We start from the raw sequence: 15,811 nt of genomic DNA, 5'->3' as shown, positions 1-15,811 counted from the left end.
GGTTTCCTAGTTTGGGAGAATCTGGAACTAGGAGTCAGTCATTCTTTTAAAATAAAGGGTAACCCATTTAAGACAGATGAGGAGATATTATTTTTCAGAGTGTCATCAGTTTTTGGAATGCTATTTTTCAAAAAGGTGATGAAAGCAGTGTCTTTGATTATTTTTAAAACAGCAGTAGGTAGGGTTAGGATTATAAGAGGGTGAAAGAGTTATTGGGGTAGACAGAGGTTTAGAGAAATCAGATCTGCCACAACCTAAGTGAATGATGGAGCAGGCTCAAAGGATTGAGTGACTGATTTGTTCCCAACTTGTACGATCAGTTAGGAATCTTGGATTCTCAATGCAGTCGAAAGAAAAGCTTGGTCAGTTGTTAAATCAGGCCATATGGGGGAAGTGCTGTGGGAAATCACAAGGAAAGCGGCTAATGGTCAGGCAAACATTTCGAAGGACATCTGCAGTCCAGTGAACATTTTTGCTTTGTGCAAATATCACTTTCCTAGCTGCTTGGTACACTGCATAACAGACCATCCACCCATTAGAGAATCAGCCCAATTTTTATTCCATTGGAGCAACTAGCTCCATTGATAGAGTGCCTGAAGAGAGATGTATAAGATACTTCACAAGAACATAAAATCAGAATAAACTAAAAATAAGCCAAGGGAGGAACTCTCTCTTACCCAGCAATCAAATGCTGGGTAAAGAGATGATAGGTAGGGCCTTAAAAGAGGCAGTAATTATGATTATAGGAAGAGAAAACATCTGGTTTCCTTGGTCTCATATTCCCATGTCAATGCAGTGGGACAATCTAAAGTCACAAACTCTCCTGTGGGAGAGAAGAGCAATGCAGGATAATTTCTGAAGCTCTCTGACAGGCAGAAATACAAAGATGGATCTCCTTACTCTGCTTCTGTACTCAGTCCTGCAGAATCCAGCTCCAGAGTCCATTCCCACTCAGCCTGGGCTACCAAGTCCCATTCAGCTAATACCTCAGAGTTCAGTAACTGACATCACCTCAAATTTAAAATTCTTATCCTCACATTCAAATCCTTCAATGTCCTTTGTTTATTCATTCATGGGACATGGGACATGGGCATCGCTGGCTGGCCAGCGGTTATCATAAACCCTAGTTGCCCTTAAGATGGTAGTGAGCTACCTTCTTGAATATCTAGAGTCCACATTTTGAAGGTAGACCGACAATGCCATTAGGGAGGACTTCCAAGACTTTGACTCGGCAACAGTGAAGGAATGACAAATTATTGCCAGAATGGTGAGTGATTTGGAGGGAAACTTGCAGATGGTGGAGTTCCCATCTATCCGTTCACCCCTTCCCTATCCTTGCGACCTCCTCCAACCTTACATACCAATTTTGCCAATGCCACCATGCCAATTCTGGTGTCGCACACACCCCTTTAACTTTCACCCCATCATTAGCAACTTTAATTGCAGCTGCACAGATCCTAAACTCAAGCATACCCTTCCCTAAATCAATCATTCTGTTGCTTTACATACCTTTGTCCTTTGAGACCCTCCTTTAAAAACAAACTTTTTTCACCAAGCTTTGGGTCATGACTCATGATATCACCTGATCTGGCTCAGAGCCAAATTCTTGTCTGATAACTCTCCAGTGAAGCATCTTCAATATTTTAACCATGTCAAGGGGGCAATACAATGCAAGAGTCTGTTTCAAATCACAACCCAACATTCATGTTGTTTCTCTTTTTAAAAACATCCCTGTGCAATTCACACCCTTAGAGCTCACTCAGCAAATCGGATGGTTTAAGAACAGAGTTAATAAATGCTGCTCTTAAGGTTTGTGTCAAAACAAACATAACAAACAGGGCCTGGCATAGTGCAGGAACACATACCTGTTTTGAGTGGGGATGATGATTGGGAGACCTTTTCTTGCCAGCTGTACTTTTTACCAAATGAGTTGTTGTTCAGTGTATCCTGTAATAGAGGTAAACAAAGGATATTAGATGCAGATGGCAACAATCTCATGGAGCTGGGCAGCACACAATAGACCATGCAACATATTTTCAAGAAATTGCAGAGATTATTTAATATAATTCTCCTGCTTTTGAATGACTGAGATACCATAAAAAGGTTAAAAAAAAAATCAAGACTGTGGGCAGTAGTGCAGATCTGGGTACATAAGCTACACTGCATGTTAAACCTCTCTCTTGTTCTCTCATCGTATTCTTCAATCGGGTACATCAACTGGTGACAGGACTAATATCATTCAGTTCTTCACCAGAAGTCAAAAGTGACTCTCATTAACTTGACCTTTAGTAACAATAGTGCAATGAATAGAGGCTTCTAGCATGAATAGTCAGCCTGGTCCTATTCATTCCTTACACCATCACAGATCATGGCTTTGAGTGCAAGTATAAAGCATGTGATGGAGAGTTTGCAGCCGATTTTACAGCTCTCCCAAGTAGAGTGTTCACATCTCAAATAGGCCATTTAGCTTAGCTGCTTTGTCACTCCTTATGCTTTCCCAGAGTCTCCTTCCATCCTCCTCCACCCAAAGCTATCAATATATCTGTTGACTCTTTTCTCTCTCCCTCATGCAATATTGAGTTACCTTTTAAATTTTACTCAACCACCTCAATCATTGCACATGGGGATGAACTTCACATTTCATCCACTCCCTACAGCAAGGGATTCCTCCTGAATTCCCTATTGGATTGATTATTATTGTATACTTATGGCCCTTAATTTTGAACCTATCCCACAAGTGAAAAACCTCTATGAAATAAGATGATCCATTTCCACATTGTAACACTGTCAAACTTCTCACCTGTCATCTACTGTTGGTGCCAGTTCATGCTCATTGTAAACACTAGATTAGACTATCCCAATGCACCCCTGCTGACCTCCCACAATCTACACATTGGTTTCGAAACCAAATTCTGGTTTTCAAATCCATTCAAGTCTTTGCACCTTTCTTGCACTGTAATCTCTTCCAGCCCCACAACCATCCAAAATATCTACACTCATTATGTTCTGGTATCTTGAGCGTCCGATTTCTGCTGTCTTTGCCGAGGCCCCAAATTCCCTCTCATGCCCTTCAAGGTGTTCCTTAAAACCTACCTCATGGACCAAGCTTATGACTACCTTGTCTAATAATGCTTGTGGTGTTTCAACTTTTTTTTAAAAAACTTTGATTGTGAAATGCATTTTGGACTTTTTTTAGAACTATGTTTAAAGCACTGTACAAGTTCCTGGCTGTCTAGCCAAACAAACACTGTTACAATCTTAGACTATTCACTGCAACACAATAGGCTTCTTGGCTAAAACTGAATTGCAACATGCGTTCAGAATTCTCTTTTGCAACAATTGCTGGCTTAACACTTAAATTCTGTTGCTGAACTCCAATCAAATAGAGTACTTGCTATCAGAGTCCGATCTTATTAGTGATGAGATGATCTTTGCCAAATCCTCCTCTTGCTCCAGGAGCATAAGCTCTGAACAATGCATACTAAAGCATCATATGCCTGTGACATCAAATGAGAAGCAAATGCTCCAGTTAGGCAGAAGGGAATGGTGATCATTACAGTGCTTCTAATCAACTAAATGGCTAGGTTAATAAATGCAGACTTTTGTTTTAAATCTTTCCTCACTTGGAATCTTATACTAGATATAGCCATCCTGTTTGAAGTATAGTTTGGCCTTGAAATTGCAAATTCGTAGGCAACAATGTTGTTTATTAAATCAACTGCAGGATGTCCCTTCCAATCATTTTTCCAGTCAATCTGAATTAAACTGGCTTGAAATAATTTGTTCAGTCCCAGTTCAGCAAAGCCTAAAGATTTCTGCAATGACTAGCTACCCAGCAACGTTTGCCACTTCACTTCAGACTGTCAACATCTGGCCCTTGGCGAATGGCTGTAAGCGATTAGAAGGAAAGTCATTGCTTCAAATTGTAGCCTTGGCATTTTGCATTGCCTTCCCAACATGTGGCCACTATCTGTAACAGTGCTGCCACCATATACCAAAAGCACTAATAATATGCATTCTGTAAAGAGTGAGGATCCAATTAACCAGGTAGCCAATGTGTGTGGGATAAGTGTTTCAATGAGGCCACATTCACAGTTGCACTAGAGTGTCCATTTTGGTCTAATATGACCCCTGTTTAAGCAGCCTCCCAGCATTCAGTACGGCAATTCTGAATTAAGCAAAAGAGCTCATTTTCCAAGTTGAAAGTGATTATATCAAGCACCTGGGAATGAGAGGAGACAAAAACAAAAACCTAGGATGGTCTTGCTCTTGAACAACATTAGCCTGGTACTTTGCATCTTTGACTCCAATTTCCTTGTAGTCTTTGGAGACACATCTGTAATACTTAATTTCTGCTTGGGTGTATTCATTTCATAACCCTAATTTATTTAGATTTACTAGTTCCCTGCTAATGAAATCTTTGGTAATTTTTTTTGATATTCTAAAATATTCACTATGGGGTGATAGTGATAATAAAAGAGGCTACGTATTCCCTACGTAGTAACAGTGACCAAATTTCAAGTAGTGCTTCAGTGACCAAGTAGTGCTTTGGAGCGTCAATAAACCATGCAAGACATTATAGTTGTGTTTTATTCCTTTAATCAAGACTTCAAATGTTTATAGCATTATATATTCAAATAAAGAGTTGAAGAAATTTAAACTAAATTATAATTTCATTAAAATGCATGCCTTCCATAATGATTAGCCATTTGATTTCATAAGGTCCAATGCGCCCTCACCAATTGGCAAGGAGTGATAAAGAAATAATTGAAAGATTGCAGGGAGCTCCACAAGTCTTGTGATGTCTATTTTTTTGCAGACCTCAATTGTGCACAGAGTTAAACAAGTTTGCAGATGTTTAACACTATGTTGTCTTGAGGTTAGGGCCTACTCAACTGAAGGATTAATTTAAGAATATATAACTTGAAGTGGAGTAAGCCTGGATGTAAAGTGGTTCAATATTGATGTGCTGGAAGTGCAGCCATGAAATAATACCAACTGATATTCACAAGCACCTAATTTCATAGAGTCAGATGTACAGCATGGAAACAGACCCTTTGGTCCAACCCATCCATGCCGACCAGATATTCCAACCCAATCTAGTCCCACCTGCCAGCACCCAATCCATATCCCTCCAAACCCTTCCTATTCATATACCCATCCAAATGCCTCTTAAATGTTGCAATTTTACCAGCCTCTACCACTTCCTCTGGCAGCTCATTCCATGTACGTACCACCCTCTGAAAACATTGCCCCTTAGGTCTCATATCTTTCCCCTCTCACCCTAAACCTATGCCTTCTAGTTCTGGACTCCCTGACCCCAAGGAAAAGACTTTGCCTATTTACCCTATCCATTCCCCTCAATTTTGTAAACCTCTAGAAGGTCATCCCTCAGCCTCTGACGCTTCAGGGAAAACAGCCCCAGCCTGTTCAGCCTCTCCCTCTAGCTCAAATCCTCCAAACCTGGCAACATTCTCGTAAATCTTTTCTGAACCCTTTCAAGTTTCACAACATCTTTCCGATAGGAAGGAGACCAGAATTGCACGCAATATTCCAACAGTGGCCTAACCAATGTCCTGTACAGCCGCAACATGACCTCCCAACTCCTGTACTCAATACTCTGACCAATAAAGGAAAGCATACCAAACACCTTCTTCACTATCCTATCCTATCTACCTGCAACTCCACTTTCAAGGAGCTATGAACCTGCACTCCAAGGTCTCTTTGTTCAGCAACACTCCCTAGGACCTTACCATTAAGTGTAGAAGTCCTGCTAAGATTTGCTTTCCCAAAATGCAGCACCTCGCATTTATCTGAATTAAACTCCATCTGCCACTTCTCAGCCCATTGGCCCATCTGGTCCACATCCTGTTGTAATCGGAGGTAACCCTCTTCGCTGTCCACTACACCTCCAATTTTGGTGTCATCTGCAAACTTACTAACTGTACCTCTCATGCTCGCATCCAAATCATTTATATAACTGACAAAAAGTAGAGGACCCAACACCAATCCTTGTAGCACTCCACTGGTCACAGGCCTCCAGTCTGAAAAACAACCCTCCACCAGCACCCTCTGTCTTTTACCTTTGAGCCTAGTTCTGTATCCAGTGAGATCTAACCTTGCTAACCAGTCTCCCATGGGGAACCTTGTCGAACACCTTACTGAAGTCCATATAGATCACATCTACTGCTCTGCCCTCATCAATCCTCTTGGTTACTTGCTCAAAAATTCAATCAAGTTTGTAGACATGATTTCCCACACACAAAGTCCCATGTTGACTATCCCTAATCATTCCTTGCCTTTCCAAATACATGTACATCCTGTCCCTCAGCATTCCCTCCAACAACTTGCCCACCACTGACATCAGGCTCACCAGTCTACAGTTCCCCGGCTTGTCCTTACCATTAGTCTTAAACAGTGGCACCACGTTAGCCACCTCCAGTCTTCCATCACCTCACCTGTGACGATCGATGATACAAATATCTCAGCAAGAGGCCTAGCAATCACTTCTCTAGCTATCCAGAGTTCTAGGGTACACATGAACAGGCCCTGGGGATTTATCCACCTTTACCTATTTCAAGACATCCAGCACTTCCTCATCTGTAACATGGACATTTTTCAAGGTGTCACCATCTATTTCCCTACATTCTATATCTTCCATATCCTTTTAACAGTAAATAAAGATGCAAAATACTCATTTAGTATCTCCCTCACTTTCTGCGGCTCCACAAAAAGGCCACCTTGCTGATCTTTGAGGGGCCCTATTCTCTCCTTAGTTACCCTCTCCTTAGTTACCCTTTTGTCCTTAATATATTTGTAAAAACCCTTTGGATTCTCCTTAATTCTATTTGCCAAAGCTATCTCATGTCTCCTTTTTGCCCTCCTGATTTCCCTCTTATTTATACTCCTACTTCCTTTATACTGGTCTAAGGATTCACTCGATCTATCCTGTCTATACCTTGCATATGCTTCCTTCTTTTTCTTAACCAAACCCTCAATTTCTTTAGTCATCCAGCATTCCCAATACCTACCAGCCTTTCCTTTCATCCTAACAGGAATATACTTTCTCTGGATTTTCGTTATCTCATTTCGGAAAGCTCCCATTTTCCAGCCGTCCCTTTACCTGCCCCCAATCAGCATTCGAAAGCTCTTGCCTAATACCGTCAAAATTGGCCTTTCTCAATTTAGAACTTCAACTTTCAGCTCTGGTCTATCCTTTTCCATCATTATTCTAAATCTATTAGAATTATGGTCGCTGGCCCCAAAGTGCTCCCTCACTGTCACCTCGGTCACCTGCCCTGCCTTATTTCCCAAGAGCAGGTCAAGTTCTGCACCTTCTCTAGTAGGTACATCCAAATCAGTTTGTCCATCCAAAATTGTTTTTGTCATTTTAAAAGGAAACAAGTAAATATCTAAGAGAAACAGGACCAACAGGAATTTTTGACACATGCCAGAATTTAAGAGGTTCCAACTCTCAGGAACTATTGAGCAGGCCGAAGCTCTCTTCTTTGGGAGAGAAATCCCAGGGACAATCCAGTACAAGTCTTTAGAATTATGAAGCAGTTCAGTAGAGTGGAAGCAGAGACGTTGCTCCCACTTGTGGGGAACAGGAAGAGACCAAAGCTAGGGACCATAAACATAAAATTGTCCCTAATAAATCCAAAGCCGCACAGAAAAGTGACTTGAGGACGATGCAGAGATATCCCAATGTGGTTTGGAGAAGTTGAGTGAATGGGAAAATGCATAGCAGATGAAATATCATGTGAATAATAGTTTATTCCTTTTGGTAACAAAAACAGGAAGGCAGATCATCAACTGAATAGTGATAGGTTATAAAAGGGGAAGTGCAATGTGACCTTGGTGTCATTGCATAGTCGTCATTGAAAGTATATAGGTGCAGAGGGTGGTGGAGTGAATAAATATTTTGTTGTCATTCAAAGTGAGAGGATTTGAGTACAAGGACAGGGATGTCTTGCTGCAATTATATAGGGCCTTGGGTGAGACCACACCTGTTGTGCTTTGCACAGTTCGGATCTCCTTATTGGAGGATAGATATTCTGGTTATGGCAGGAGTGCAACAAAGGTTTACCAGAATGATTCCCGGGATAGTAGGATTGGTGTTAGTTGAGAGAATCAGTTTGGAATATATTCACTCGCGTTTACACAAATGAGGTTGGGTGGGCGGGCCTGGGATAGGGGTGTGGGTATGGCTGGGATCTCAGAAACCTTTAAAATTCTAACAGGAGCAGACAGGTTAAATGCAGGAAGGATGATCCTGACAACCAGGGAGTCCAGAACCAGGGGTCATGGTCATAGTCTAGATTTTTTTTTTAAATCAATCAACCTCTCCAGAAATGTTATTTCATACTTAATGCAGGGTAAGCTGGTAAGAATCTCAAATTCACAGCAACAAGTTTTGGTCAAGCAAGTAACATACATTTAAGCTAAATAAACATCTGCAGGAGGAAGGAATAGTAAGATACACTGATAGGGTGAGATGAAGTGAAGTGATCCATGAGAAGATTCACGTGGAGTAGAGACACTAACATGAAGCTGGGCTGAATGGTCTATTGTTTCATTCTCCATTAAAATATTTTGTTTATATAAATCAGATCATTTGTTACTTCTGCTCCGGATCTGTTAAATTAAAAACAGACAAACAACTGAATTTAGCTCCTAGTTTACTTTCCGTTCTCGTCTTTTGTATTTCAAATGATTACGATTTTACACTTCAGGTCATTTTATCTCAAAGAACTCAAATCGCAGGCAGAAAGAAATGAAAAAATTGCATTAGTTGCACCTGATATTGGGAGGATTGTGTCATTATTCAGCTTTAGAGGGGTCATAGTTTTGAATGAAAATTCAGAATTATCTCAGAGGGCTACTTGGTAAGGAAGAAAAAATGCTGATCATTAATCTCTTCATAGGATCTCTAATGCGGAAGCAGGACATTCAGCCCAAGTCCACATCGACCCTCTGAAAAGCAGGTCACCCTCCTTACATGTCCCTGTAACTCTGCATTTCCCACAGCTAATCCACCCAACCTGCACATCCCTGGACACTGAGCAATTTAGCATGGCCAATCCACCTTCCCTACATACCTTTGGACTGGGAGGAAACTGAAGCACCCGGAGGAAATCCAGGCAGACATGGGGAGAATGTGCAAACTCCACACAGAAAAGCCCAAGCGTGGAATTGAACCTGGGGTCACTGGCACTGAGAGACAGCAGTGCTAGCCACTGCTAACCAAGCAGTATCACTTTCTTGCATATAGTAAAATTTGTTATATAAATTCATACCTCAAATTCTGTCCTTACCAGTGATATCTACATCCCATGAAAGAATAATGAGAAAAAAAAAAGAAATGGGACATTACTTCCCTTTCAATATCTGAAGTGCTGCACCCATAGTGAGAAAGATGGTGATTTATTCACTTATGTAGATGAAGCCACTAAAGTTTATTTTTTATCCCCCTGCAGTGGGTGAGGAAAATACTCTTCTCTCTGAATCAAAAATTATTTATTTTACTGACCTCAAGTACCTCTGATACTTCTTTCTAATCCACTCAGAGGAAATTGGTGGGTCAGAAGGGGAGGGAAGAGGTGCCAAAGTTGTTTGGTTGTCAGTTTACCATGAATGGAAGGTGATGGCCTCGTGGTATTATCACTAGGCTATTAATCCAGAAACTCGGCTAATGTTGGCCAGTGGTGGGGGACAGTTTCAAATTCTGCCACAGCAGATGGCAGAATTTAATTCAGTGAAGAATCTGGAATTTGGTTTCATGGTCAACATTAGACATCTTTGTCAATTCTCAGATAGAAAAAAAAGTCTGGTTCACAAATGCCCTTTACGAAGCAAATCCATCAGCGTTACCTGATCTGGCCTATATGTGACTTCAGGCCCACAGAAAGGTGGTTCTCTTAACTGCTTCTGGGCAATTAGACAATAGACAATAGACAATAGACAATAGATGCAGGAGTAGGCCATTCTGCCCTTCGAGCCTGCACCGCCATTCAATATGATCATGGCTGATCATTCCTAATTAGTATCCTGTTCCAGCCTTATCTCCATACCCCTTGACTCCACTATCTTTAAGAGCTCTATCCAATTCTTTCTTAAAAGAATCCAGAGACTGGGCCTCCACTGCCCTCTGGGGCAGAGCATTCCACACAGCCGCCACTCTCTGTATGAAGTAGTTTCTCCTCATCTCTGTCCTAAATGGTCTACCCCGTATTTTTAAGTTGTGTCCTCTGGTTCGGCACTCCCCCATCAACGGAAATATGTTCCCTCCTGCCAGAGTGTCCAGTCCTTTCATAAGCCTATACGTTTCAATCAGATCCCCTCTCAGTCTTCTAAACTCAAGGGTATACAAGCCCAGTCGCTTCAGTCTTTCCGTGTAAGGCAATCCTGCCATTCCAGGAATTGACCTCGTGAACCTACGCTGCACTCCCTCAATAGCCAGAATGTCTTTCCTCAAATTTGGAGACCAGAACTGTACACAGTACTCCAGGTGTGGTCTCACCAGGGCCCTGTACAGCTGCAGAAGCACCTCTTTGCTTCTATACTCAATCCCTCTTGTTATGAAGGCCAGCATGCTATTAGCCTTCTTCACGACCTGCTGTACCTGCATGCTTGCCTTCATTGACTGGTGGACAAGAACACCCAGATCTCTCTGAACAGCCCCTTTACCTAATTTGATACCATTGAGGTAGTAATCTGCCTTCCTGTTCTTGCCACCAAAGTGGATAACCAGACATTTATCCACATTAAACTGCATCTGCCATGCATCTGCCCACTCACCTAACTTGTCCAGGTCACCCTGTAATCCCCTAACATCCTCATCACATTTCACCCTACCACCTAGCTTTGTGTCATCAGCAAATTTGCTAATGTTATTGCTGATACCATCTTCTATATCATTTACATATATTGTAAAAAGCTGCGGTCCCAGCACGGATCCCTGCGGTACCCCACTGGTCACTGCCTGCCATTTCGAAATGGAGCCGTTAATCACTACCCTTTGTTTCCTGTTAGCCAACCAATTCTCTATCCAATCTAGTACTTTGCCCCCAATCCCGTGCGCCCTAATTTTACTCACTAACCTCTTGTGTGGGACTTTATCAAAAGCTTTCTGAAAGTCCAGGTACACTACATCCACTGGATCTCCCTCGTCCATCTTCCGAGTTACATCCTCAAAAAATTCAAGAAGATTAGTCAAGCATGATTTCCCCTTCATAAATCCATGCTGACTCTGTCCTATCCTGTTACTATTATCCAGATGTGCCGTAATTTCATCCTTTATAATAGACTCCAGCATCTTTCCCACCACTGAGGTCAGACTAACTGGTCTATAATTTCCTGCTTTCTCCCGCCCACCCTTCTTAAAAAGTGGCACAACATTAGCCGCCCTCCAATCCTCAGGAACCAACCCCGATTCTATTGAACTCTGGAAAATAATCACCAGCGCATCCACGATTTCCCGAGCCACCTCCTTCAGTACCCTGGGATGCAGGCCATCAGGTCCCGGAGACTTATCAACCTTCAGACCTAACAGTCTCTCCAACACCAAATCCTGGCAAATAGAAATTCCCTTAAGTTCAGGTCCTTCAGCCACTGTTACCTCAGGGAGATTGCTTGTGTCTTCCCCAGTGAACACAGATCTGAAGTACCCATTTAATTCCTCTGCCATTTCTTCGTTCCCAGTAATATATTCCCCTGCTTCTGTCTTCAAGGGCCCAATTTTTGTCCTAACCATTTTTTTGCCTTGGACATACCTAAAAAAGCTTTTACTATCCTCCTTTATATTCTTGGCCAGTTTACCTTCGTACCTCATTTTTTCTCTGCGTATTTCCTTCTTACTAATCCTCTGTTGTTCTTTAAAAGCTTCCCAGTCCTCCGTTTTCCCGCTTATCTTCGCTAAGTTATACTTTTTCTCTTTTAACCTTATGTTTCTTTACTTCCCTTGTCAGCCACGGCCGCCCATGTCTCCTCCTGGGATCTTTCTTCCTTTTAGGAATGAACTGATCCTGCATCTTCTGCATTATACACAGAAATATCTGCCATTGTTCCTCCACGGTCTTCCCTGTTAAGGTATTAAACCATTGAACTTTGGCCAGTTGCTCCCTCATAGCTCCATATTTCCCTTTATTCAACTGAAATATTGTCACTTCAGATTGTACCCACTCCCTCTCAAATTGCAGATTGAGGGATGGGCAATAAAGCCGACTTAGCCAGTGATGCCCACCTCCCGTTAGTGAATAAAAAAATTACTATGGTAGGTTTGCTAGTATACTAATAGGTTAGTAAAAGCAATATGTCCTTGTGAAATCTGCCAGTGTGCATGGGGACGGCAAACCTGCTCAGACTCTATAAACGTTCACCAGGTCAATACCAGAGTAGCAGAGTGACAGCAGTGGGAATGATGTATTTATTGAAATCTATTTATTTACTGAAGTAATGACATTTGTAAATGTGCAGGGGAGATGGTGACACATTTCTACCTCAGAGTCAGATAGTGTTAGGCTCAGCTCCCACTCTAGAGATTTCAGGACAAATATCTGGACCAACAATCCCACTTGCAATACTGAGAGAGTACCACCGTGTCAGAATCACCACCTTTCAGGTGAATCATTTAACAGAGACCCCATACACCACTCCAGACACATACAAAAGATTCCAGTGGCTGGTAAAGCAAGAAAAATGTTTTCCCTAGCACCCAGGCCTATATTTAATCCTCAATTGGTTTTTATTACATTCCTATATGTGGAAGCTTGCTGTGTCCAAACTGGTTGCTGCATTTAAGACCATAAGACATAGGAGTGGAAGTAAGGCCATTCGGCCCATCGAGTCCACTCCGCCATTCAATCATGGCTGATGCGCATTTCAGCTCCACTTGCCCGCATTCTCCCCGTAGCCCTTAATCCCTCTAGACAACAAGAACCTATCAATCTCGGCCTTGAAGACATTTAGCGTCCCGGCTTCCACTGCACTCCGTGGCAATGAATTCCACAGGCCCACCACTCTCTGGCTGAAGAAATGTCTCCGCATTTCTGTTCTAAAATGACCCCCTCTAATTCTAAGGCTGTGTCCACGGGTCCTAGTCTCCTCGCCTAACAGAAACAATTTTCTAGCATCCACCTTTTCAAAGCCATGTATTATTTTGTACGTCTCTATTAGATCTCCCCTTAATCTTCTAAACTCCAACGAATACAATCCCAGTATCCTCAGTCGTTCCTCATATGCTAGACCTGTCATTCCAGGGATCATCCGTGTGAATCTCCGCTGGACACGTTCCAGTGCCAGTATGTCCTTCCTGAGGTGTGGGGACCAAAACTGGACACAGTACTCCAAATGGGGCCTAACCAGAGCTTTATAAAGTCTTAGTAGTACATCTCTGCTTTTATATTCCAACCCTCTTGAGATAAGAGACAACATTGCATTCGCTTTCTTAATCACAGACTCAACCTGCATGTTTACCTTTAGAGAATCCTCGACTAGCACTCCCAGATCCCTTTGTGCTTTGGCTTTATTAATTTTCTCACCATTTAGAAAGTAGTCCATGCTTTTATTCTTTTTGCCAAAGTGCAAGACCTCGCACTTGCTCACGTTAAATTCCATCAGCCATTTCCTGGACCACTCTCCCAACCTGTCTAGATCCTTCTGTAGCCTCCCCACTTCCTCAGTACTACCTGCCTGTCCACCTAACTTCGTATCATCGGCAAACTTCGCTAGAATGCCCCCGGTTCCCTCATCCAAATCATTAATATATAATGCGAACAGCTGTGGCCCCAGCACCGAACCCTGCGGGACACCGCTCGTCACCGGCTGCCATTCTGAAAAAGAACCTTTTATCCCAACTCTCTGCCTTCTGTTAGATAGCCAATCCTCAATCCATTTCTACAGGGCAACGACTGTTTCAAAATGGTATTTTGTTGGTTGTCAAGTACTTTTTCTATTCTGAGGTTTCAAAAGGTTTTATATATCAAGTACAACCCTTCCGTTTTTACTTTATGGCTTACAGAGTTATGAGTCATTCACCTACTAGCAAAACAGATTTGTAAGTGATTTGCTGCAAAAACTATACAGACCAGTCAATTTGATTAGAAATTGATTTATAATGTCACGTTGTTTGACTTCCATAATTTTAAGCATTGTCTGCAGCTTCGATCATCAATATATGATTGGATTCCTTCCATGTACAGATTATAAAACTGGCATAATACATTTTTAACCCAGTCGTCTGTGTGTCACTTATGCAACTGTCTACTGGTACAGTAATCTAATTAGACACTCACTGCTGAAGGCAATCCTTGCAATCTTCTACAGTCTGTTTTTTTTTTGGATTAACTAACCAGGGAAAGCAATAGAGAGGGTGTGAAAGCACAGGGATATTTGAATTCCATGACCAATATAAACCTGGTAAAGTTAAAGATCCGTCATTATTGCCATTCAAATGGGCTGCAAGGAAGGAAAAACAAACAAGTTCTTTTCTGCACACTATGTGCCATCCAAGAAACCAGATTAAAGGGGGATCAGCTGCTGAGGTCATTTTAAAATCGGTGAGCTATTGTACACACACCAGCAGAGGAACATCACCACATTCAGCCTGCTTACCGGAGTACGAGGAACTTGTGGGAAAAGATTCAAGGTCGTGGGCCGCTTGGGTTTGTAAGAAGCCATGCTGACAGGCTTAGATTCTTTCAGAGGACCGTTGTCCTCTTCCTCGATATCAACAGCATCAATCAGGTCGAGCTGCAGCATCTCTGCCTGGATAGTGCAGGCATCATTTCCGCTTGTTGTCGCAGCATTATTGGTCTCCAGGGTCACATGAGACTGAGAAGAGAAGGAGATTGGACAGTAAGGGGTCAACTGTTCATACGGAAGTAGGTAAATTTTGTACACAAGATATAGAAAGGTTGTAATTCAGTGTCAGACAGGCTTAAAATCTCTCTGCTGTCTGAGCAAATAGAAAGATCCTCCAGGTTATCTCAGTAAAAAAACCATAACTCTTGTCACAGGGAGATGTCAACAATTCACACACAAAGCATGTTTATTTTTAATCTAAAACACACACATTAACCGAACATTGAAATATGGAACATTAGTGAAGGCCATTCAGCCCATCATGTCTGCACTACTTAGAGTCAGAGTCATACAGCATGGAAATGGATTCTACTCCAACCATGTCCATTCAAATTAGTCCCACTTGCAGTGTTTGGCCCATATGCCTCCAAACCTTCCCTGTTTATGTATTTATTCAAAACGTCTGTACAATGTTGTAACTGTACCTGCATCCACCAATTCCTTTGCAGTTCATTCCCCACACAAGACCACACTGTGGTGAAAAACTTGCCCCTCATGTCCTTTTTAAGTCGGATCTTTTTAAGTCTTTCTCCTCTCACCTTAAAAATATTTTGAACTCTCCCATACGAGGGAAAACACCTTATCTGTACCCCTCAGTTTTATAAACCTCTAAGGTCACTCCTCAATTTCTTACATCCCAGCCTATTTTTAGGACTCTAACCTTCCATTCCTGGACAACACACTGGTAAACCCCCTCCAGTTTAATAATATCCTTCCTATAGCTCATTGAATGATTCATCCAATTAGTTTCATTCCCTGACCTTTCCCCATTGTCCTTAATTTTCCTGTCCAAGTAGTCAGCGTACACTTTACATATCCACCCTGCCTTTCCACACATTAGATGTGCTAGCAGTTCATTAGCTAGTTGCCAATTGTCAAACAGTTCTTGCAGGAAAATCTACAAAACTGCTAACCTAATGCTCCAAAGACCAAAACAATTAGCAAAAGT

The 15,811-nt window shown here is 42.0% G+C and overlaps 1 protein-coding gene across 6 annotated transcripts in view; it reads right to left on the bottom strand.

Moving 5' to 3' along the window:
• mapk8ip1b (mitogen-activated protein kinase 8 interacting protein 1b) overlaps nucleotides 1-15,811 on the bottom strand; it is a 156,777-nt gene that overhangs the window by 42,020 nt on the left and 98,946 nt on the right. For 5 of the 6 annotated variants that reach the window (XM_072592559.1, XM_072592561.1, XM_072592558.1 and 2 more), the window contains 2 exons: nucleotides 14,614-14,832; nucleotides 1,866-1,947 (listed from right to left, as the gene is read on the bottom strand). In XM_072592559.1, coding sequence (XP_072448660.1) covers nucleotides 1,866-1,947; nucleotides 14,614-14,832 — 301 coding nt within the window. The remainder of the gene's footprint in view (nucleotides 1-1,865; nucleotides 1,948-14,613; nucleotides 14,833-15,811) is intronic. The other variant, XM_072592562.1, reaches the window with a different exon arrangement.

This window comes from Chiloscyllium punctatum, chromosome 22 (genome assembly GCF_047496795.1).
Source record: "Chiloscyllium punctatum isolate Juve2018m chromosome 22, sChiPun1.3, whole genome shotgun sequence".
NCBI lineage: Eukaryota > Metazoa > Chordata > Chondrichthyes > Orectolobiformes > Hemiscylliidae > Chiloscyllium > Chiloscyllium punctatum.
The sequence above is the reverse complement of the archived record's forward strand: the minus strand, read 5'-3'. Positions and strand labels throughout refer to the sequence as shown.